Raw genomic sequence first — 25,559 nt, 5'->3', positions numbered from 1 at the left:
CTATTGGTGTGTGAAACCTGATTAAAACCCTAAACCACGTTGCATTTTCACGGAATAATCACAACAGCAATTCTATATTATCTCAATGCAACTAATATTAATTTGCTTTCGGACATGCGTGTATATAATTGAGGCCTCTTTAGCACATGTCAGAGAGACTGCTTTAGAAGCCTGTACCTGATAAATATAGCTTTCTTTGAGCACAACATAAAACATCCGAGTATACTTTTGGAGATATTTACCAGGTTAAATATAGCGGTATGTTAGGTATATATTGCAATACTGGTAAATTGGGTACTTCAGTCAGTTTTAGGTCGGACGGCTGTCGATCTATATATAAAGCCTGGCATTTTCAATATCACTGGCTAGCACACCATAGGTGCCTGATTGGGTGTGCGCGGCGCCCTCATATGATTGTATTTATATAGTCCGTTCACAAACTGCATTGTATGGTTATCTATATCACTGTAGTTTCATGAGTATCCAACAGACTTTTCGTTTTGGTGGTTTCATTTCTTTGTTTTGATTGGTTCGTTTTTAATTTTTGCTTTGTGTTGTTGCTTTCTTTAACTAGATTGCACGATAGTGCTTACTCATTTTTTTTAACTTTGTGGTGACTGGCTTTGTAAATCTAATCAGCCGAACTTCTGCATTCACATAGTTTTTTTCATATACTGCACTCCACCTGGTTTATCCACTTAAGTCGGGCTCCTTGGTGACTCGGACATGATTTTTATTTGATTTCTTGTGCAACTTTGGGCATCTAAACTTGAAATTCTGTTACCATAAGTATTTTTGGATTAGGTCAATTGCACTATGTTTGCTGATGGCTCTGTGGTGGTTTACCATACCATTATGAATCGACGTAATTCTATTGTTGTTAATTAGGCTAGAATGCAAATGGCCTTATATCATAAATCGTGTTCTTCCCAATCTTTCTAAACGGAGACAAGCAATATTTAATCGGAGCTCTCGACGTCGAGTTGGTGGTTGTGAACTAAGATCGACCTCCGCCCTGTTATTTTCACGCATTGTCTGCTTTTTAATTCAGTGATATTACGATTCCCTATCTTTCTTCCATCCATGTATCCTTAACAGACACACCGAATATGCTAAGTAATTTGTTTTACGCTTGAATAATCTCATTTCCCACAGATAGTCCCCAGGTGCCCAAACAATGAGAGCAAATTATTCATGAGTGAGTCTAATCTTGTCAGCGAGATGCTAAATGCGCGTGTCCATACTGCAAAAATGTATTCATAGGCTGTTGGTGTACGATGCATGGACACAAAAATTATGTGCACATCCGATAGTGTACAACTAAGACATACGAGAATTTCCATAGAAAAAACTGTGTTTCGTTCTTCTAAAAATAGTAAGCATCCTGGAAATCAACGGCCACGATAAAAGGGAAAGAACAACCACCAATTTTAAAAAATAAAAACCTAGGCATACTCGTCCTCTCAAGGATCTACGTAACTAAGGAAGGCCTGACTGAATATAATTTTCCGTTCTACTTTTTTCAGGTAACGGATATATTGAAGGGAAGGAATTGGACAAGTTTTTACGGGAATTTATTTCAAGTGTATTTTCGGATGAGCTCGGAGGAGAGGTAAGATTTTAATCCTTAAACTATTTTCCTCCTAAGTCTCTGCAATGAAATGTATGCATAATTATAAAAGGCAATATTATCTTGAATATGTATCGCTGTAGACCTATGAGTTAGTTAATTAGTAGGAATTCACCACCAAAAATGTATTATTTTTGATATAATGCACGAATGTGACTATGAAGAGGTAGGTTAAAAGGTATTGAGACCTTATAGCACCTTATAGCCATCAAGTTTTTCGACACCATTTTGTCCAGGAGTGCTTCAAAGTGATAAAAATTTCCTAGGTTGAATATGTTAAAGTTTTTATTATTATAGATTTCCAAGAAGTTCAGTCTCTTAATGGAAATGACATTAAACCAGGCTAGGAGCGTTCAGCAATAATGCACTACACTAAACAAAATATGCTGCCAATTCCTCAAAATCTTCAAGTAGTAATTTTGACGAATGATTTATGATGACCAGCAGAATAATTCACTCAAGATAAGTTACTTTAAATATATGACTTTACTTTCCGACCCACGCTGTTCAACCCAAAGTCGTCTGTGCGCATGACGCGTGATGTAACCATTAATTCGTTGATTTTGCAAGTTCACAACTTCTTGGATGGTATTTATTAAGTATAATAACATCATGGTATTTCAGAATTACAAGTTGCGAGAGATTTGGTCTAGGTAGGACTACGAATATGGAGGCTATATTGTGAAATTGGGTAACAGGAGTTCTCTGGTAATGCTTAACAATAGTTAGTGCAGGGTTTGGATGGAAGAAAATGGTGCGGAAACAAAAAGAACCATCGCCAGATAGTGCTGGCATTTTGGATGTTCAGCTTTGGTCACCGACATTGTAACCGTGAAACGCTAAACGAACTGTCCTCTGTAATTTATGCCAGTCTATGCTGAAAAGCCAAGATATACTGTGGGATTCGCATTGTTCAGAAAACTTCGAGTCCCTTCTCTTTCTTCCTCCTCTCAGTGGGACCACTGTAGGCAAATAAACCGAAGCCCGCAATAGGCCTCGGAGAGAACATTACTTTTGGGGGGCTACTTTTTCGTATTATCCTAGCAGATATATAACGTAAACTTTGATATACAGTGATATAAATCTGATTCCTGTTGTTCCCTCCCCTTTACAAGCAAATTCAGTCGTACGCTGAAAAGTGGTCTACATTCAACGGAGATCCCAAACAGTCTAGCGAAACATTCTGTGTAACCTAAATAAACGCTGTATATCAACAAAACGTTTTCGCGAATTACAGCCACCATGTCCTGTTATCACATAGCATCTGACTTCATTTTTTCATGAATTTAACCTTTTTCACAGACAGGTGGCTATATTCATTCCAACTGTCGAGTTTATTCATCACTAATATCATTCCCAGTTATTTCGGCCCAGTTATTTTTGATCGACTCCTACCGAAAATAGACCACATGCTAGTAACAAAACATCGGAGGTCTGCTATTTTATTTGTCTGAGTATTACTGCAACCATTCAGTGTATTGCGCCTTTTCTTGCTTATGTGAGAGCTTTTATAACTGAGGTTATTTTAGAAAATTTAGAATGACCAAGGTTGATAGTGTACTGATTCCAAATTTTTCACATTTCCTTTGTTAGTCATGGCCGGTTCCCGCTGACTTAAAAAAATGATGGTCACACATAAAAATGTAACCACTGTGATCTTCGTAATGAACCGAATTTAAAGCTTTCATGTAAGTAAGATCTTTTGGACACAGGCAGCTAAGCTCACAATGTCAAGAATCCTCAAAAACTTGACGTTTAAAATGCCTTATGAGGCAGAGTATCATGATAATATCACCTATCATACACTCAGTCATATTGGTGCCAGGAAAGGGTCGAAATACATTTCAGTTTTAGGTAATGGTGATAGCTGGAGCAGAGACATTGTTGAACATGCAAGAGGCCATTTGTTAAAGCTTGCGAGCAAAGGAATACTAAAACAGCTAACCATACAGAAGCCGTAAAATGGAGGAATATTGTACTAGAGAATTTTTTTGTCAGTAAGTAAATCTCTACCAAATACTAACTGAAATTACAGAAAAAGTGCCCCCTGCAGCTTTTTGAGAGGTTTTTCATTAAAAAATGGGTAAGGGACATGAGGATGCTTAATTTAGCATTATACGATTGAAGCAGATACTGGCCAGCTGCCAATCATTGATGGTTGTTGGTCCTATCCAAGAGTTGCCAACACTTGTTGATCAGACTACAGTGACTCTTAAAAACGGCTAAATTTTGTTTATCTATGTCGAATGTCTGATTTAAGTAGCACCACGTGACAAATGGTTTTATCGGTTGATAGGTTTCGTCAGTAGGTTATCAATTTTATGATGTTCATTTAGTGATTCCGTATTTTTAGAGGGTATGGTTTGATTTTCATATTATCATAGCCTCCATTTTTTGCTATGAAGATTTCTGATTCGATTAGATAAACAGGTTCTTGTAATTACGGGTCATGTAAGGTCTTAAGCTCAGTTAGTGGTCATCTCAGAGTTTTTTAGTAGAACGCTCAAAGGGATTTTTCGTTTTTACCATCGGGTAATCTGGATTAGAGGCTCTGCAATAATGTTTCAGCTGTGACTGCTTTTTTCACACCTTAATGGAACGAGGTTTCTACTGCGTATCCCGTTTGCTAGTTGCTTTTTGGCCAAGCTAACAAACAAACGATAACAGAAAATTACCTGCACAATCTGCACATAGGTTCCGGCACTTCAGTCTAAACTTCAAGCCTGCATTTGAATCATTATGTACTGTTCTCAAAAGGGCAGTTTTTACATGGTTTTTCTCTATAAGGTAACGTTTGCTTTGACTTCTCGGAGGCCACTCTTTCATTTATAACGTAGTTACCAATGCTGCCGTACCTGTAATAAAAAAGGTCATCGCATTATGTCAGGGTCATGATATGAGATGAATACTTTTCAAAATTTACTCTAGGATTTACGGTTTAGAAGTTTACGAGCTTCCCAGTTTCTTTAGTTGACGATTTTGTGAGGTTAAAATGTGAACTATGATGCATTGTCATTGCCTTAAAAGAGTGTTGAAAACTATTACCTTAAGCTACAGACGCAAATACACCTCGTGAAAAAACTCATTACTGAAAACATAAATGGTTATGAGTGTGAGAAGGTTTTTTCAAGTGTTTTATACTTTGAATATACGTGACTTCATTTTACACTCTATGCATCCTTTCACCGTAGGTTATTGCAGAAGATGACCTAGAGCTGATGAAAAAAGAGTTCATGAAAACGTTTGATGAAAATTCTGACAACCGAATTGAACTGTGCGAGGTGAGTCGCAACAGTGCAGCCCGACAATGAATGGCGGATTGTATAAACAAAGTTTAATAGGAAAGTGCAATAGGCAGACTACTTGCAGCAAAATTTACCTGTTAGACAGCATGTTTTCAACAAACTGATATACTTTTGTGTCCCATTACTGCACATGGAAGTCGCCCTGTGTTGATATTTGACACTTCCGCATCACCTACATATATATGAGTATGTTTCACAAGTTCCACAAACAAAGCAAAATATTTAGGAAATATGCCTAGACGGTGCACTATCTTGAGTGCTCAGGTGTACTGATCCCAACTCTTTGGATAACAGGCGGAGGACAGTAAGACGTTGATGGGTTGGTCAGGGCTGCAGTTGCAGCATATTTGGTTGTGCAATGTTAACCGATACATTGTTTTTTTATCGACTGTTGGCCTTGCGTTGTATGCATGAGGAAAGTATACATGCTGCGGAATTTATCGGTAGTTTTTATCTAATTCTGGCAAAAGAGGAATCGAGGTCACACTAATCGTGCTGTATGTCATATGGAAAAGCCCCCTAAATTGTAATACATTTAATTTGTTGAATTTCGGCCCGAGCATCGTACCATAGTACTGAAAGCCGCTGGGCAATGTGCACATATTTATGGTGATTTCGTAATCTCGTAGCCGAGTTTTTAGGATCATTATTTGCTTCGAAAATGCTGCTCCAACCAGAAACTCGTAAGCGTGATTTGCAGAAAAATATGTTCAGAGAACGCTATTAGACCATTTCCAGAATGTTATGATGAAGTGAATCAAACGGCGGATCAAATCTGAGCCATCAGTTGCCGGATACATCTACATATGCACAGTATGTATAACTTGGATTCGTTCTAGCAACGACGATTCTGTCAATCGTTTTCTACATAAGAGGACGAAAAATATCACAGACAAAATATCATTGCGTGTTCAAATTCATTACCATTTTTAACGAAATTCTCCACCATTGATCCATAGTATGGAGCCGTGTGCTTGTCGTGTGCCTGTATCAGTGAGCAACTTATTGATACTGGGTTAAAGTGCCGAAAAATATGTCTAAACATCTCTCACCAGGCCTTATTCTTCATTCCGCGTTTTTCAGTACAATAATTGTTATCGATTAGGAAACGAAAGAAACAAATTACATTCATTTGTTTAGCGCATTTGCTGTCATTCTAAGGAAAAACGTTTGGAACACAGAATGCTTAGGCAAATAGCAATGGAATGTAAAGTTGATAAAACCAGAAGGGATGTCCAAATCCAATAAAACCAATAAAACGTGCCCATATTTTACTTTGTTGTAGTTGGCGAAAATCCTTCCAACGGAAGAAAATTTCTTAGTGTTGTTTCATCAAGATAACCCACTGGAATCGAGTGTGGAATTTATGCGCGTAAGTTGTGGTGCTGCGTGAGGTTGTAACGTGAATGAAGGAATTCTTCCCTATAACACTTTCACAAAAAATCCCCGGTTGGCGGACCCTCGTAATCAAACCAGGGTAGCATTCGTGTTTTAAATCTATTTTCAACTCGCATCATATACATCAATTAGAGTATACATTGAAGCAATGATACGTCCGACTACTTGTTATTCAACCCAAAATTCGCAGTAATGTCAAACTATTCTGGTTTATAAGGTTCTCCTTGTGAGTATTATTTTGGAAAGCCTACTACGATTTACTGAAACATTTCTTTTGAAAATGCTGAAGGAACAGCAATTTTCTACTCTTTGTGTCCAACATCCAGCACAAAATAATTCGAAAAATGTTTTAAAGCTGCTTTATCAATAAGATATGTGGGTATAACTCTTAGTGTGAGCATGGAATGTTATTTATTATGGATATACTGCTGGAAATTTGCAAGAATATTCATGGTAAGTTGGCGCGCGGGCAGAGTTTAGTCACTGATGTGATTCACTGGAGGCAAGTGTGAAACCATGTTCGTGATTGCAATTAACGGCCAGTGGTGACAAAAAAGACGCACATGAGACTCACGTGTTTGCGCATCAGCGGGTTTAGAAGAGAAAGCGTGAAATACTGCGTTTTCATATCTGCCCCCACCTTTTGCTAGGATAATGCGCAAGCCTACATCATTGCTTGCAGCGCATGTTTAGGCAAGAAAAAGACTTCACGGCGGAGCGGAGAAATGTTCTTACAAATGTGTTAACTTGGATTACTTATGGTCCAGAAAAATGTTATCCATACAGATATATCACAAACGGTCTTCCGTCACTGTAGCGTTGCTCTCTTTACCATCGTCAGCGGGCAATGCATACGCAAAGTGCACACCCTACTGCATTACGTTATGTCAGTGATGAATATTGCAGCACCATCATTGTCACTGCAGAGACGGCTGGCGCCTCTGTTGACCATATGCAGAATTTTAAAATATAGTGTGCATATATGAGCGTTAGACGTAGAAAAATTCACTTGATTTATTTTCAACGGTTGAAAACTTTTTGATACCAGTCAAATACTTCCCACCTTTTGAGCACGATAGTATTCGCGAAAGTATTCAGCGGATGTGTTATGCAAGGTTTCAAAATCAAGGTGAAAACTGTTAAGATGTTATTACCAAGAATCCTGGGAGGTTGTTCTAACAGTCGGGAAACATCGTTTTCTATTTTGCGGAACATGCAACATAAGTGGAAACGCGGGTGACTAGCTTGTTGACCATTCCTAAGAGCAACGATTGTGTAGTGTATGTGTGTCTGGACACATTGTATACAGCCACAAATTTTCATTGCCTTCCCGGTTGGAATATTAATGATTCACATTCCGCCTCCAGAACCAGAGGAGTTTTTATCTCAGAAAAATATTGCCCGGCAGGATAAGTTGTAATTTTCACAATATGCAAACTGAAAATTTAGCCCGATTTACTCAGAAACGAGATAGTTAATCTGGTCAAATCCGAAGCACAAAATTGGTCCGTTGTAAAACAAAAAGACATATCAAAAATGGTTTGTTTACGACCTAAATTACTGTTGCGGTCCAGTAGCAATTGTCCAGGTCATCCTAAGGCTTGAGCAAGTATTTTATGCAGGTTTGACGTCATTTAGTTTTTCTTCCATGTGAAACGAATGTAACCGGAATCTGAACTTGTGATCATTACAGCCGTCCAATTTCGAACAAGTGACGTAAATTTCTTAGCATGATCTTTTTGCTACTGAGATATGCACATGCACCAAAATATTCGCAGAGAGCAATTAGGCGGAAGAAGTAAGCGTCTTAGTGTTGTGTAAACATCTAAAACAGAAAGGTTTAAATATATTTTCGTGCAACATTTATTCAGTTTTTGAATAACTAATTGGAATAATAAGCACTCACATCAGTCTTAGTGGTATACCTCTTAAACCTTTGCATTCAGATTTGATAAAACGATTTCAAAGTCTACACAAGTTACATATTTTGGCCCTGAGATAATATCACGGCGTCTTTGTTCGGTATACGTGCACTGGGCATTTCTGTCCGGGTAAAATATTCATACATATCGATATATATAAACTCGACGAATCCAAATGGGCAATCATACTACTGTTTAAATGTCAAATGTATGCAGGTGTGTGTAGCTTACTCCCTCGATAATAAAGTACACTACAAATGTTGTTTTACATGCGTCATGTCATTAAAACGTGACATTAGTTTAAGGACAAAAACCTTTTAACCGGTGTGTCCATTTCTAATATCATAATAGCCGATTTCCTCCCAATCTGTTTGAACCAGTGTATACATAATGTAATGTAATGTTTAGATAGAAAACGTGCGATGATCCTTACCGTCTGCACAACTTTAGGATAATAATTCGCAAAGTTTTGTGAGAATTTCATTCTTTAATACTCATGAAGTGACCTATGCGACGTTTCCCGTTGTAGTGAGCTCAATCGTTGATGTGGCCCTTTGGTTTGATTGTACTAGATGTACACTAAGTGGATTTGGCTATAAATGATTTCCATTTCTGCATCACAAGTTTCTAATGACAAAAGTCTAGTAAATCTGTCCACATACTTTTCTAGATTTGGAAGCAGTTTGACAAGGATCGCAGTGGGTTCATTGAAGCTGATGAGTTAAAGGTGGGTTTCCATTTCACTGCGTATATTTTTCACCCTTCATTTCTCACTCTCATATATTTTAGTTCCACAGTAAAATGTGATGCACTAATAGCATTGATGACATTTGTACTCTGGTCCATTTGCTTTATGATTTGCTCGTAAGTGGTCACCTTCACTTACATGGGTCAGAGTGGGCTAGTTGAACTAGTACACGAACTCCAGAGTACAGTAGTTCAACTTCACCAGCGGGTGTTTTTTGTACAAAATGTACAACTGTAAACTCATTACAAATGCAAATATAATTTTGTAGACGACGAATTTTCCTTCTCTTGGCATGACTTATTTTGAATATATACATATATAGAATTAATATTAGCACTTTTGCGGATGAACTTAATCAGTTTAAAGAATGGCCCAGGCCACTTGCTGAAAGACGCAAAAGCTCATTTGGATTTAGCATGGTGCTTTAACATCTCACTAGCAATCACCGAACGCAAGCTATAGCACCGAGTATATATGGTTTTTTCGAATTAACAAACTGAAGCATTTTTTGTATACATATATATGGTATCGTAACATGTGCCATATATTGCGAGGCTTTTGATGGCGGATTTTATTTTGGTGAAGTACAACCATTTGGACGTTTTTAACGATAAATCAACTAGGAGCATTCATTTAAAGAAGGACCACATATTTCAAAGAAAATACTTGTTTCAGGTGTTGATAGTTGCGAGATTTGCTTACAGTGCACACTCGAATCTCTTTTAAATAATCGTCCTCAGGTCACTGCGTAATCATTCTGGTGAGTCTACACAAATTTTGGGGAAGCCCTTATTAGAACTCATTGGTCGATCAAATCCCTGGCCGTTCCGGGATTTGAAATTTGCACATCTGACATGCGCGGTGAGCGTGTAACCACTACTCCACTAGCGCACCATGCAGACGTTTGAATGTTTACGTCTGAACGGGCGAACATGTCCGCGCTTCAGTGATGCGAGCACAAAGCCCGACACCTCTAACGATGACAAAGTAACATACTTTGTTCGTGTTGATCGATTGGCTTAGCGATTTGGAACTACAAGCGAAATAGAGCACACCTTTTGCTGCAGAGTTATTTATTAGAAAATGCCAACAGACCAGTTACAGACCATTGGACAGGGAAGCAAAACTCCCATTTACATCTTATTTACAAAAACTGGACATCCAGTTTCTCCCCAATGTGTCTTCTTGAACTTTTCTGGGTATTCATTGACTCCAGTTATTCATCAATCGACTCCAAGCAAATGTTACAAAGCGACTCGATAAATTCCGCAACAGATCTACGCTTTTCAAAAGACACAAAGCGAAATTCCACGAACAACACATGCTACTCGCGTGCCTCTCCATCAATGGTATCACCGTTACACCAGTCCCGGAGTTTCGCAGACGCTGATGGGGTAGTGATAATACGCTCATGTCAGATGTGTGGATTTTAAACTCCGGAAAGGCCAAGGATATGTGCTGCGGAGGCGCTCTAATGGGAGCGAAATTCGAGTCTGCTGCTTCCACCCACTTTGTCGTGACTGACTGCTAAAGGAAAAAGGAATTCTCCCTGTCAAAACCTCAATATTCGAAAACGAAGAAAATTGGCGACCATGGCTTATTTTTAAAATACTGTTTGATTATTTAAGTTGCAAAATTAAGTTGTAAAACATTGGTAAAGCTTGGGTAAGTTCGTAACAATTTATACGTTCATCTTCACTGCGCTGCATGGCGCATGCCTACCGGTTTCACAAAATGAAGAACGCAAATGAACTACACATTATGTGTTGAAATATTAGTAGCTCGGGTGAGTTTATTGGTTTTTAATCAGGTGGCTGTTGATATGTTCGCCGAACTTGGAAATTGGCTTGCAAACGTTTCGATGCCATACAAGGAGACATCAGTGCGCACTGATCACTGTTGATCACTGATCAACAACCAACATTATTATGAGACTTCGAGGTGCTGTCGATTAGCGAGATTTTAACCTTGATGATGCAAGAGGATGCATTTAACTTTACCATACATCGTCTTGTGGTCTGAGTGAGGTTTGAATTTGAGCTGTAGAATGACTTAGAGTGGCGCAAGTATAAGACGCAAGGTTAACAACTTATCAAAGTATTTGTATCACGGTTGAGTGGACCGGTCAATGGGCATGAGTCCATCGATCTATTCTCAAGGCAAAACAATCAGATTTCGGGCGTTCTATCACCAACAAGTGAGATGCCACTAGATTTATTTGGTCTTCGTAATTTGTTTTGATGATCGGTACAGGAGGTGAACCAAAGAACAGGGAAAATTAAAACTGGACAATTGGTTTTTAACGGAGACTGAAACAAAATATGCGAATCTATCAAGTGAACCGGAGTGGTCGCAAAGCTTGGTATTATCTGGACTCTCGAACTGTCATCACACCGGCCTGTCAAAACGCTATTCCGAGCATTTTCACTATGATGGGTAATGCACTAGACTGGAAATGTGAAATAAACACCTATGTAAACTGTCATCACTGTCTGTTGACACTGTACTGGTATTGTGGAAGGTAGTGAGTTTATAATAAATGACAAAAATTCCAGCTGATCTAAAAGCAAGCCCATAGATTTGTATCTAAAATGCAAAATCGTTTTTGCCTCCAAAGTAGTTTTACCAAATTTATGGATTTGCTGAGACGAAATTCAAAACTGGGCACAAAGTTTGAATTGTATGGTTTTGGATGGTTTCTTGGACTAGCTTCATAAATGTGTACTAAGATTTAAGGAATGGTGTATTGGGCTTGATAAGTTATCTTGCAAAAAGAATGACAAACCTTGCAGCCAACTCACAAAGACTGCCATAAATAAATAAGTTCCTCAATTTACATCATTTTGTTGCCGGTAAATTTTTAGTCATCCTAAACTGACTTAGAAGATGGCGTTTGAACTGGAGCCGTTTTCGATCAAGCGTATGCTTCAGACTTAGTTTTATTCACTTTACTCGAAATCGACTCATGAAAATCGCCAACCATATGTAGTTCAAAACATGTAATTCAAACTTTATCGGGCATATTGCGGATTTTAAAATTATAAATATTAGGAACATTTAGTACAACAGAACATTTTCAGGAACGAGGACTATGCTGGATAGCGGTATTTCGTTGTAAATGCATATATCGTATGCATTGGCCAGATAATGTAGAAAACCGATGGGAAGTCAAGTATATTCTTTATCGTTTAAAAGGAATAAGGTCATGGTCATCAATCACTCTTCTTATACAACTGTGGAAAGATGGTGTACCACTTCAATAACATACTTTTGTGATAGTCAACATTGTCATTATCTTTCTTTCATGTAGCCTTAAAGGTATGTTGCTTGTTGTGGTACTGCTTGGGGAGCATCGCCAGACGACTTGCTGTTTTAAATTATTTAGACACAAGTGATGGTTGATAAGTCATTGCAGTAGGCCTACGCTATAATCCCAAAGAGCACTGTGCCATTTTATTCATCCAGAAAACCTCAAGCTGACGATATCACATACCGGGTAATGTAAAACAGGTCCTTCGTATATTTTGGAACGTCTGATATATGACGTGTTTTCGACAGTACTCGGAGAGAAAGGTAATTTATTGTGTTTTGAGACTAGCCCAAAATACAGTCAATGTTCAGACTGGATTATTGATGCATGGACCGTAGAGTTGCTTCGTATTTCAAACGTAAATACCGAAATTGTCATCACTTTTGTCTGTCTAATTAACATTCGGAGATTCTTGACTTCGATGTTCATCTTTATTTGTACGTACCGAGTTCATACTGACCCATTGCAGGAGTTTTTAAGACATTTGCTGAAGAAAGCCAAACCCAATGAGGAAATCGATGAAGCAAAATTGCAGGAATATACTTCATCAATAGTGAGTGACTGTTTGACACTTGTTTTTCCTGCTGAACTTCATGTAAGCGTTTCATACGTTGAAGCAAATGTATTTGGATACGCTATCCACCCATTTTGATTGTATGACTCTCCGCCTGGTTTTCAATGTTTCGAGATTACAGTGAAAGCCAGGGAACCTCCAGTCCAAATTAAAATGCATGCATTCTTTAAATGGAGTATTTGAGAGCCGGGGACACTCCGGTCATTAAGAAGTTTCGCAGCATTCGGTCACCTCAGCGACCAAAAGAGTTTGACGGTTGCAGATGGTAAAACCTAACTAGGTTAATTCCGCTGGATCTGGTATCTCAAGTGGATCATTTTACACTGGTAAGTCAAACCGTTACACGTAGAAAGGGAAGCGCAGTTGGTAGGTTAATTTTTGCTTTTCATGACAGCCTTTGAATGGTAGATAAAATCCTTCATGACTGACCTGTTTACCCGCGAAAAGGCGATTATCACTGATGAGTTGGCTGCTTAAAATAGTCTTGCCTGCATAAGACAGAGAATCATACTTCGCATAAGACATAAAAAACAAGGAATTCAACAGTTGGATGTGCCCTGGAATGAACTGTGCTAATGAGCATAATGGACATGCATAACGGTCACTTGATTCTGATAGCGGATAAAATTGGTTTGGTGTTAACTGGCTAGGCGTGATTGAACCCACAAAGATGGTCGGTTTTGATCGCTACCCTGATAAACTGGTGAATACATGACGATTAGCGTTACCTAGATAAACGTCGAGTGCTGGTGTCTTGCCGCGGCATAGGCAGTGGCTTCTCAACAATCACTGCGTATTCCACATCTAACATCTGCTGATAAATTGAGTAGTATACAACTCTAGGCTGAACTGTGACCAGTTGAAAAGCTCTTTTAATGCGTTGCATTAGTCTGGTCGGTTTGTGTGTATCAGTTGAATATTGAACCTGAGTTGGCAGAATGCTGCACCTACATTGTAATGTTTCCTTCTGAGAACGAACACGCTATTTTGGAATTTGGGACGTGTGCTGTGTTCGATCCTTGAAATTTTTCCCTCAGAGAAAATGGCAGAAAATGGTGTGTGCTTAGCCTGAATTTTCCTCAAACTTGATTTTCATTCAGTGATTTCCTCATGAGGGGAATTCTAGTGGATTGAACTAACCATGTAGTGATGTGGAAACTCCGCTTGCAGTTCACTCTTTGCAAAAATGTGCACCGCAATCCCAAGTTTACGTAAATTAGTTAACTGGAAATAAAAACAAAAAATATACTTTCCCATCCTTGAAACTCGGTTTATTTTGCACATGTTGAAAATCGTCAAAGCACCTTTGGTTCGTTCACCAGCTGACGTACCAGCCGGATTATCTGCAAATTAGGTTTGAAACATGACAATAGAGTTTGTAATATACTAATTTTTCGTGATAAAATTATTACAGCATACCAGTGAATCAGGCCTGTCTGAATGTGCTGTGTGAAAAATCACGGTAAACTAAGCAATAAATAAAATACAGTGGTCCGCCACTATGCCTCCATTGAGCCAATCTGGAAATTCTGTTGTGATATTTTTTATGAGCAGTAGACAGCCGAACAAATGTGACAGTAAAATAAGTGCGCTCTCTGTGTGAGAAGAAAGAATAACTTTTTCTATTGATTAACAACACGAATGGATAAAATTCTACCCTCCGCTTACGCCAGCCACATGGCTACTAAAATTTGGAAAAAAAGAATTATTGGGAAAGTTGTAGGCCGCGTAAAATCCTGGTTAACTTTTGTATTCATGGTCTAATAAATTAGATATATTTGAACACTCAGCGTCATACAGTCAAAATTTATTTGTATAGGTTAAAAAAACTTTTTGGTTTTTTTGTAGAACTTGTGGTAATCAGAATGAATACTACATCCCTGATGCCTTGTCTCCAAGAGCCTAATCTTGAAACCTGAGTGCTAAAATCTAGTCTACGGGTCGCTTAGTGGATGTGCGGCCTTTTTGAAAAGTTCCCGACAGAAAAAAAGCAACAGAAGCTATGGGCGCTGTTTCATAAAGTTTCCTAAAGATCCCATTTTAAGAGCTAGCCCTTTGCATGGAAGCTATTGGTCTGTAAACTTTAAGAAATTGTAACGGATGTCGCTTCCAATTTACCAGCAGAAGGTCCATACTGTAAAACAAATGTCTAGTTTTTTCCTTGCAGTTTTGTGCGCATTCCAGGGTGACCAAACCGGCGTTTTTTTCACGTAGAGCTAGAAGTGCTTTCGCAGCATTAAACACTTGTGGTTATTTAAGTTACTTATTAGACTCAACCATGAGTTTACGGTAGCCGTTTTCACAAACCACAACCTCAAATTTCACGCTTATTTGGCCGGAAAGCGCTAATAAAATGAATCACCAGGGTGTTTATGCTTACCAAAGAGAAATTCGGAAGTCAACTTGACAAATATGGTATATATTTTTTCCTGCTAAGTTTAGTAAACAAAGTATAGCCACCAAAAGCATGTAGTTATCAAGATGTGTGCAAATTGGTTTGAATATCTTTGTAGTTTCTCTTTTGTTTACAATTTCTCAGACAGTTTTCATTAACTGAAATAATGTTTATGGTTTTCTTACTTTGTTGTCCAGCTGAAACTGTTTGATCAGAATAAAGATGGGAAACTTCAACTCAGTGAAATGGCTCGGTAAGCATTGCTAAGCAGTTTTCGGCCAGAAATATTTGTATATTTATACGTATTCGCAGCGATAGATCACACAATTATGCTGAAAGTATTCATTGTTCGTGCTCCGCGTTACCCCATTTGAACTTTATGGCAAGATAATCGTGCCAGCCTCGGGGGAAACTTTACAAGCAAACCATCTTAATTGGTGGCAAAACTGTCGTCAGTGTGTCAACAGGAATAGTGTATTTAATACTATAATGCAAAGAGGTTGAGGGACTGCCAGCTACTTCAGTGCGTCCAGAGGAAAGCGTCCACTCTTTACGGACAATAAGAAAAATTCTGGATTACTCAAGTTCTCAGTAGACCCCCCGATCTCTTGTGTGTTGTAGTGGTACCGTACTACAACAGGCATTGACTTTGGGCTCAAGAAGCCTTCGGTACAAAGATAAGGGAAGTAGTTTATGAAACAAAAAGTTTCCTTCGGTAATTGGAACGGCAAGGTTACAACATGCGTGAATAAGCACATGAGCTTGAAAGTTACAGCAAAAATTGGGCATTATTGATCTTCTACACTGAATGTTAATTCACTTGTCGACAGACTGACTGGTTAACTAAAGATATTTCCACATGTTACATAGGTTTGACTTTGGATACATAACAAAGCGTTCAGTCGATTTGTTTTGCAGGCCATGACTTTCATCCGGTACGATATGCGCTTGTATTGCGCTGAAAACAGATGCAACAAATTTGTGTGGTTCAAAGAAAACTGGAATTAGCTAAGTCCAGTTTTAGACATGATGGTGGGCAAAATTTTCTTTGATCTGTCACCTTTACCCGATAGTTGAGTCGGTTTCTTTCACATTTCATATCAGGATAGAATCAAACCTTTATTTACATCGACATTTTTATCATGTTCATCATATAATAAAGGCGGACGGTGTTCAGGCAGCTTTCTATTCTTAACTTATTCCGCTGCTTGTCTTACAGTTGTCATTTTTACATTTCGCAAATAACAAAATATTGCTATACGTTGGCCAGAATTCAACCCAACCAATACCCCGTTGAATGAAGGCGATACCACGTTCAGTCAAATAAATAATGCAGCAGTTCTGTTTATAGAAAACACTGACGTGGAAAGGATAATTAGGGACAAAACATAGCAAGATGTACAATAGTAATGCAGGGAGGCGCACTCATACACAAAAATGACTAAACGGGTGCCTTAGAAACAAAAGGCAGTAATGTTTCTAATGCACTCGGGTTTGACACTATCCCCGGTTGTTCCGCCCCGTCTGTGACGCCATCGACTTGTGTATAACGTCTGTCAACTTCCGAATTAGCGAAGTAGAAATTGGTTACCAATTTGTGGCCAAATGTCACACAGGGTTGAATATATTAAATAAAATGTTTACCAAAGACGTGCCTAACGAAAATGTTCAAATTGTTTCTTAGAAATGCTTATTGAATATACAATATATTGTTAACTCGAGCGACAAACTGGATCAACGTTTCATTCGTTTTACCTTATACAGTTTACTTCCAGTCAAAGAAAATTACTTATGTCGACCTATTTTCAAGGTACGTTCCATGGCAATTGCTTGTGGCCTTCCTACAGCCGCTGACAAAAATCGTTTTAGCTTATTTCTGGTAATCCGTCTGCTGCACCTTGTGTAAATATCTCAAAAGTAGGGCTATAGATGCCGGAAATCAGAGGGAGAAACACTTTCACCGGTGGTTTAACTGTTTCCACAGAGGGCAGAAAACTGTAAATGGATGTCAAAATTAAATTTAACTTTATAACCTTGATTTTCCCAGTGGGTAAAACATTAGTATGGAAACTGTATACTGTAGTATAGCATAGTACGGTATATAGTATAGTACATATAGTATAGTATACTGTAGTAAGCTGTACCCACGAAAATGCCACCGTAAAACCTGAACGCTCTTTTTGTCCAGAATTACTACATTCCACAGCAAAATTAGGCGCCCTTTAAATGCACTTATCTGCTTCAGGTTCTAGAGGAAGGTTCAATCATCTGTCTGCCCTACACGTTTTGTAATTTGATCAGCTTGCATGCAGGTCTATCCCTACCTTGCTACGTACTCTAAGATCGATTTTATTCCCCCTCGAGTAGGTTCTGCTAACTAAGTGCGATCGATTTTCTCCGAGGTTGGACATTTCTCAGGTACTTATGTGGTCAGATACTGCTCGTCTCTTTTCCACAAATGTCTTTCAAAACAGCACAAAAGCGTTTTTTCATTATCACTTATGAATTTGCCATTTCGTTCATCTAATTCGCTGAATTGCAACTGAGAATACTTAATTACTTTATGGGAAGAACACTTCTAGTGTATTCGTTAGCTGAGCTTAGCATCTTTGTTTTTCGCCAAACGTTCCAAAGTATAAGATAGTTCTTGTCTACTAAACAAATAAATAGCAGTGATGAGAAAAATTCCTGAATGTTTTTGTCTAACTGGGAAATGCTTACCATAAATAACACTTAGCAAATTGCTCCTTAAGTAAGTTTTCCAAATAGGTGAATATTTTGACCAATATTAGTAATAAACCAAGTGGTAATCTCATACGATGTTATTTCTCAGCTTGGTTTTGAGCAATTAAAGAGAGACGTCCAAATGGAAATGAATCTACGTCTAAAAAATAAGCGCGCTTTCTAGTGTTGGATGACGTTGATCCGCAACCAAATTAGGACGTTCATGGGAGAAAAGTGTTTTTCAATTATTTGTGTTGCGAAAAAGTCCAGCTTAAATATCAAGTAATAAAATTGTCACAATAGCGGAGTAGGTTCATTTCCAAGAAGGTACTACGCACAATCCAAATGAACCTCCTTCGGGAGCTCAGATAATTTCTTCTTTTCTTTGAGCCCTCAAAATGGGTCTAAATCCGCAGATACCATCATCTTAAAGTCTATTCAAACAGCAAACTGGCAAAGCGCAGCTATTTGAGAGTTAAACAGGTGGGAGCGTCTTTTCAAAAGAGGGATTTCTAATGCATGTGCAACAAGAAGGAAAAAAATAATGCAATGATAAAAGCTTTCCTGTTTGTTCTGTTCCCTGATAGAACGCATCCAAAATCACGTCGGAGGATATCGATCGTGCGTTTTCTTTGTACGACCTGGTGAGTTTCCTAACACCTTCAGTAAATTTTTACTACATGGTCTCGTGATACCCACAGGCTGGCAGCCTGTTTTGCATTACTACAGGGTTTTGGATACTCAATCATCCAACCACTAAGGGAATCTCTTCAAAAGAGACAATGTTACAATCCTTGCTCAGTACGGATACGGTTGCTACATGATTCACAATTTAACGTTCATAACACCCGCAAAAGTCCATTAGGTCATGCATCCAGAACTCATTCGGCGCGGTTTACCGTCGTTTTTGAACTTTTAATTTTAGATAAAAAATATGATTTTCCATCTGGAATCAAACGGTCCAGGTTGTCCACCCGTAAACTCCTGAACCCTGATCTCCTAACAGTAAGCAAGTGGTCCAACTATTCAGAATACCTTAAAACGTATTAAATAAAGCGTCAAAATACGTGAAGCCGCATTTTATGCCACATTAATTCAAATACATAGGAAGACCATCATTTATTACCTAAGGTGCCAACCTAATGGTCACAGACTTGGGTCTCCCTAGAGATTCATGAGATGCGCAGTGGCGGTTATCCCACGAAGTATGCTAGAATCGTTTTGAGATTTAAGCGTTATTTGGTTCTACTTATATGACGAACTACCTTGTTCAAAGTTTCTAGAGTTACTGGGAAAGCACAAGATTATTTTTCAATTTTTCTGGCATAAGAATTTATTGTCTTAGAATGGTCACAGACCGGAAAATTTCCATATAATTTTACCGGAATCGTGTTTACTGCACTTCTCAAGATTCAAGATGTTGTCATTCAGTAATGCCGAACTACCAGATGAGTAAACCAACGCAGATTTCACCCGGACTAAGTTGAAAATATTTTGACAAAATGTTTTGTCCGGTTAAGTAAAGATGCGGAGGCTCTCAGTAAATTGGGAACAAGACAATGTTATCAGTAACTGCGATAGCTGCTTATCATAAAATCCAGATATAGCTTGCGAATCAACTGGAGGTATAAATGTTTATATATATATGTATATAAATATCATTCAGAGTGATTGCCGATATTACCGCAGCAAGTTTTCTGACAGAGATGTTCTAAACGTGATTTGGGAATAGGTAGGCACTTTTGAACTCAAAGCAATAATAAATTATTGGAATCGCAATTGCGGGTTCTCGGTATTTAACAGTTTTTTTCACAAAAAGGCATTAGCGGTCTGCGATCTGCAAAATAAGATGTCTGGCACCGTGTTGGATTAGTCGATTTTAATGTCCTACATTTGAGTGGAAGTAGCTTAAGTAGAAAGATTGGTTGATGAACGTGTTTTTGGCAAGGTCTTTCCAACTCATTCAGTTGCAAAGGTTAATGGAGCAGTATGTAACTTATTTGGATAACCATGGTGTATATGAAGGGGAAATCGAATGAGGGACGAAATTGTCTACCAATCAAAGGACAACTAGATCAGGTCACTAATAGGACAACCTTAGCTTGTCAGTGAAGCAGTAATGTACTTGTGTGTTCAGCACACGGTGTATGTGTGGAGGAAGGTGAATTGAACGATGGCGAGCATAATAGACGAACAAAGCGGTCTTGCCGACAAATGATCAAGTCACGATATCGTATGGCAAAAGCTCGAGCCGCTGTGATTATGCTTGCGGGTGGCTTAAAAAGACCTTGCCGAAAACATAATTGTCAGCACATCTTTTTTCTTATTCTAAACAGGAATTTTTGGAATGAAACCAATGTATTTTACTTCACATGAACTAATGGAAATTTTTCGTGTAAAAATGTGGTTCGCAATGGCTCTCAAGTCTGAAGGCATTTTCAACTCGCCATAATAAAACAGCTGCGAACTTAGTTATTTCAACCGCATTGCAACAGTTTATCGCCCAAATCAACATATTGAAAATTTCATTATCAGTGGGATAATTTACTCTTCTGACAAGTTGAAAAATGGTTGTTCCAATAACTTTCTCAGATTAGTGAATACCCTTAAATCCGCAGTTAGTAATTTTTATCATTAGGAAAGTCCAAATGTATGTCAGACTCATGCTTGCTGCATGGTTCAAGATAGTGAGCTGAACCACTGAATTAGCAAATGTAAGTTGTCAACACAAGTTATCTCAAAGATAGACGTGAAGCATATTAACACGCTTATTCTCTTAAAAAAGATCTCAAGATAAATGTCATCTAACAGCAAAGGATATCGGGTGTTCTCCAAAAAGGTGGTCTTTTAAGTGGAAGTGGTCGCAGCTGCTTGCGAAGTAGATATATTTTAGAATACAGCACTAGGCTATGTTAACGTGAGCAAAAGCCGGTCTTTCCTGGTTCAAAAGCTTAAATGAAGCGCAGATAGCTACGGATGGCGAATGATCTCAGCGCCGTTTTGAGCGAGTGCATAAAAGCAAGCAAGATTTTGCTATTGCATTTAGACAGTTGTTTAGAATGCTTTTTCAGAAAACGGACTTGAACACACATTTTATGGCTAGATACACTTCCCATTAAATTAACCGTCTTGACAAAATATCTCTCTGTCATCAAGCTACAAGATTTCATGCAACATAACTCTACAGCTTATAACTAATCTTTTCCTCAAATGTCCCTAGAATCTTTTCACTTTTGAACATGCTAATTTCCCGTAGCAGTGCCCAGTTTTTCTAAGAAACAGCTCCTTCCTATTGTGTTCACAAATAATTACAGAAATCGTAGGGACGTTTTTCAAACAGTTACCGTATAGGATGATCAAATTTAAGCAATACCCTGATTTGTGACTAGCTAGGGTAATGGTTGATGCATTGGTCTTTTTCCTACAGTAGGGCAGTAGAAAACGATGAATCTACGTGGATAGTCAGGTTTGTATTTTTCACTGGAATGATTAAAAGTAATATTCTGTCTGGTAAAGTATTCACAATACCACTGATAAAAAGCATATCAAGTTACACCCACCTCTATTACACGCCTACAGGATGTAACGGGTGTGGGTGAACATACAAACCACAACCTTCTTCAACATACGTCCTTTGGTCAAGTTTCGGTGGAGAAACGGCAAAGGGGCGGCTCTGAAAAATTGCTTGGCTGCGTGATATATTTGCCTGCTTACCACTCCGGATTCTTCCCATTCTAATTTATTGAAACTAATATTATGTGGATTGCTTTGCTTACTTTTAAAGTTAGAAATACATCAGGAATGTCTAGTCTAACATTAGTTACACAAAACGTTTCAGAGATACACGGCAGTGTAATAGTAGGAATTAAATTAACCAGAGACATCATCATCAAAGCCAGTAACATCAATGTTGGCACTGATGCTTCACTGCCGTACGTGTCTTGTTATATGTCAATGTAATGGTTGTACAAGGGCAGGGATACTGCCCAGGTGCCCACACCTAGGGTCCTAAACCAAAGCGTTTGGCTCAAAAGCCTAACCGCAATGCAGCGGTGTTGGGCTAGAAAATACATTGATAACAAGTACATTAACACTTTTATGGAACATGTCGCCTTACATGTTCCAACCCCCAACCTGGAGGGCCAGGAGACTGTGTTTGTCAAACCTCTACACGTTGACCAACCTGGTATGAGAGACTCTGTGAGGGTCCGGCGTACACCTGTCCGTATAGCTCAATGGGTCTCCGATCTATTCACCACACTCATTTTTGTGATGCTTCATCCAGAAAAGTAAGTTTATTTCGGTAAATCTAAACAAAACAATGAAAGTGCTGAACCTCACCATCGTTTTTACTAAAACTCACCGGTAAATTTTGTCCTTGGTCATGTCGAGGTTCGAACTTCAAATGTTTGACATTTTGGATGATCGTGTTATCACTACTCCACCAGATCACGATGGAAGAACTTGAATTACCAAGTGAGAAGAAGCAAACAGGGATACTCAAAATTCTTTGACCACCTATATCTAGTCAAACGTCAGACGTTTCGGCGCTTCTGAGTTGAAATCTCTTTCACGAGGGACAGTCGATGGCCCGAGAGACGACAACTACTGAGTAGTTAGTCGGAACCTCAGGCAAACTAATCACATTATTCAAGCTTCAATATGTTCGCTTACTTATAGGAGATAACTCATATGGAAATCCATAGTGTTGCACTAAACGTTCATGTGAAATGTCTATAGCAGAGACCCGACGCGGCGAAGTGTATGTAGTACTGACGAGTTCTAAGAATAAGAAACTCAAATCTGGTGTCTCCTCTGATCTAAACTGAACAGGGCACTCAAATCATATTGAAAGGGGGGTTTTCCGAAAGTGTAATGTGCACATGAATTCGATAATGAATCATACTGACATTACAGTTATTCATGAGAGTAATGTTTAAATGAATCTAATAATGTAAATAAAAATTTGTATTGGGGAGTTTGAGGATTTCCAAATGTTGAAAATTTCCCGGATAGGGAAGTGGATTCTGTCAACCCAGCATGGAGAACACACGGTCCATGGCGGTGGTTGCGCGATAATTAGCTATCAATGCCGGCGAATCATTTAGTACATTCAGATTCACCTAACCACTGAAAGATATCTCGTGCCAAATTGGATAGTTGAATTTATAGTTTAAATGCTTAACTTTAAGCACTGACATATTTGTGCTTCATTCCTTTCATTTGGGTATGATGACATAACTGCTAAATTCATATTTTCACTCTTTTAAGGACGGAAACAACACCATTGAGGATGAAGAGCTGTCTGGGTTCTTAAAAGATCTGATGGAGCTCGCCCAGGAGGTAAGCTTTTTGTCCATTGTACGGCCTAATTGTGTAGCGCAGTTAAGCTGATGACAATCGCTGCAATCGCTATGCAGTTGAAAAGGAATTTTTATCACCCTGCGGTAATTGTATGGATCTCTGTTGAGTTCTTACCAAATAAAGTATTAGAAATGGTCGTACTCAGATAACTCTGCTCAATCAGGAATCACAAGCTAAAATCACTTGCCCCAATGATACACCGACAGACACATTCAGTCAAGTTTTATTGATTTAGTTGAAGTCGGGTTCTTCCAGAATAAAGTTTTGTTTGAAGCAAGCTTGGTGATAAAGGACATCTTTGGCTAGTGATGACACCAATGTCTTTTGAAATTAATGCAACAAGTGAGCAAATACATTGCAGACAGCAAAATGGCAGAAATTCCCGTTCGTGAATGCACCGATGGCCTTATCGAATGAAGTGCATTGTGGAATGTTAGGTTTCCCATGAGTCAAAATACACAAATAATTGTGCGTAAAAAAGACAAAAAAAGTACTCATAGGAAATTATTCCGCCGGCAAAAATAGCAGCTTTATTGCGCGAAACCCCAGAACACGTAATTGTTCAATAACTCCGCTAAGTTTTTTCCTACTAGGCAAGTAGTGCCGTCGATTCAAACTTAGAACGCATTTTTCAGGAGCTCATTGGAATCAGGGTGACTTTCCTATAAATTTTTTATTGATTACACTTCACTGGTGTTCTGGCGTGACTGCAACGCTCCGCGTGGATGGTGGGGCGAATAATTCAAGTTGCGCTATATAACAGGTCCCATCGGGCTATCATGGTTGCTAATCCCGGCATATCTAATGGGGTAAAACTCAATGCCTGTCGAGTGTCAGTGTTGAAAATTACCTCCCTGCTAATGAATGCCAAAATACAGAGCCAGCTGAAAATCCATGTAGAGAAACCCCTTTTGTCAAAAACATTTATGGCATTCTCTGTTTGCTGGTCCCTGGCGCCTGAGCAAGTCACGGTAAACTTTAAAGGGACAGTGTTAAAAACCATACATTCTTCTTACAAGGAGCTAGTTTAAGCTTTGTGGCCTCAGAGCAACAGAACAATTCTTTTGATTTGATGATACTCGTGCTTCATTTGGGGACAACAGTAACCTCACCCATCAAAGAAAAGAAGCCAGTTGCTGAAAGATTAGAAAACATATCGTATCAAGAATGATCTGGTATTCTTTGGCTCAAGTTGTTCTTTTTGTATGCCTCTTTTGAGCAACAGCCCTTGATCGTTTTTTGAAATTCAGTACCAAAGAGAGGGGAAATATGTCACCGTCCTTTTTCAGTAAAAATGTACAGGGTCATCCATGATAGATGAAAATTTCATGCACTCTCCGTAAGCATTCAGGTCATTCTTAAATCATCATTTATAATGAATTTTATAGTGCATGTAATACAAATTGAATAATGTTTGCAACTCTTACGTATTGCATTATTCAACTATTCTCAAAAATCCGGATTTCGCAGGATTACGATGAAAATGACTTGGAATTTTTCAAAGGTACAATTTTGAGCCAATGGGACGTTAACAATGATGGAAAAATCAACAGGGAAGAACTCAAAATGATGCTCCTCCAACAGTCGCGACTCATGTCCAGGGGACAGAAAAGCGAATAAACCTCACGAATCCATGGGTGCAAATCAGAATTAATATTTCCTCCGTTGATCAAGTTGTATTTTATCCAACTGAGGATCAGATTTGTACAACTCGTTGTTGTTTTAAATGAATCTCGGAAAGCTGTTTACACAAATGGCTATTTTTTAGCTAAACTAATCTATTGTTTATCTTGTTTCTTCTAACCTTGATTCAATCCTCACGTTTTTTCCACGTAGATGAAGGTCCGTTGAAAGCGTATACATTTCATTCACTTTTGTTATCGTCAGCAACTGAGAGTCGCATTTTTTTCTCCAAAAAGTAATATTGATTAATATTTGTTTTTACTCTTAACACCTTAAAATGCGGATGGGACTTGGTGTCTGACGGCCGATTGCAAAGGAAATATCAGCGCAAAAAAAGAAAAAAATTTAGGTCACAGATTAGATTTTGAAGCAATACACTACAGGACTCATCAGTGCTTTTACGGACGAGTTTACAATATATATCCTGTTATTAATCCTCGGCTTTTATTTATCCTCGTCCGGTGTTCGGAAATACAAGAATCACAACATAAACCATGAATAAATGG

General features: G+C 38.5%; 1 protein-coding gene across 1 annotated transcript in view; it reads left to right on the top strand.

Annotated features, from left to right (window-relative positions):
• Positions 1 to 25,217, top strand: part of T265_04546 (hypothetical protein) — a gene marked incomplete at both ends in the record, with an annotated part of 30,729 nt that extends 5,512 nt beyond the window's left edge. Inside the window, 10 exons of the mRNA XM_009169310.1 lie at positions 1,527 to 1,612; positions 4,822 to 4,911; positions 6,221 to 6,307; positions 8,926 to 8,982; positions 12,783 to 12,866; positions 15,480 to 15,535; positions 17,047 to 17,092; positions 18,594 to 18,650; positions 23,278 to 23,349; positions 24,841 to 25,217. Coding sequence (XP_009167574.1) covers positions 1,527 to 1,612; positions 4,822 to 4,911; positions 6,221 to 6,307; positions 8,926 to 8,982; positions 12,783 to 12,866; positions 15,480 to 15,535; positions 17,047 to 17,092; positions 18,594 to 18,650; positions 23,278 to 23,349; positions 24,841 to 24,990 — 785 coding nt within the window. The remainder of the gene's footprint in view (positions 1 to 1,526; positions 1,613 to 4,821; positions 4,912 to 6,220; positions 6,308 to 8,925; positions 8,983 to 12,782; positions 12,867 to 15,479; positions 15,536 to 17,046; positions 17,093 to 18,593; positions 18,651 to 23,277; positions 23,350 to 24,840) is intronic.
• Between the last annotated feature and the right edge of the window lie 342 nt (positions 25,218 to 25,559).

The sequence above is a fragment of the Opisthorchis viverrini genome, assembly GCF_000715545.1.
Source record: "Opisthorchis viverrini unplaced genomic scaffold opera_v5_75, whole genome shotgun sequence".
Classification (NCBI taxonomy): domain Eukaryota; kingdom Metazoa; phylum Platyhelminthes; class Trematoda; order Opisthorchiida; family Opisthorchiidae; genus Opisthorchis; species Opisthorchis viverrini.
This window is presented reverse-complemented; position numbering and strand designations above follow the sequence as displayed.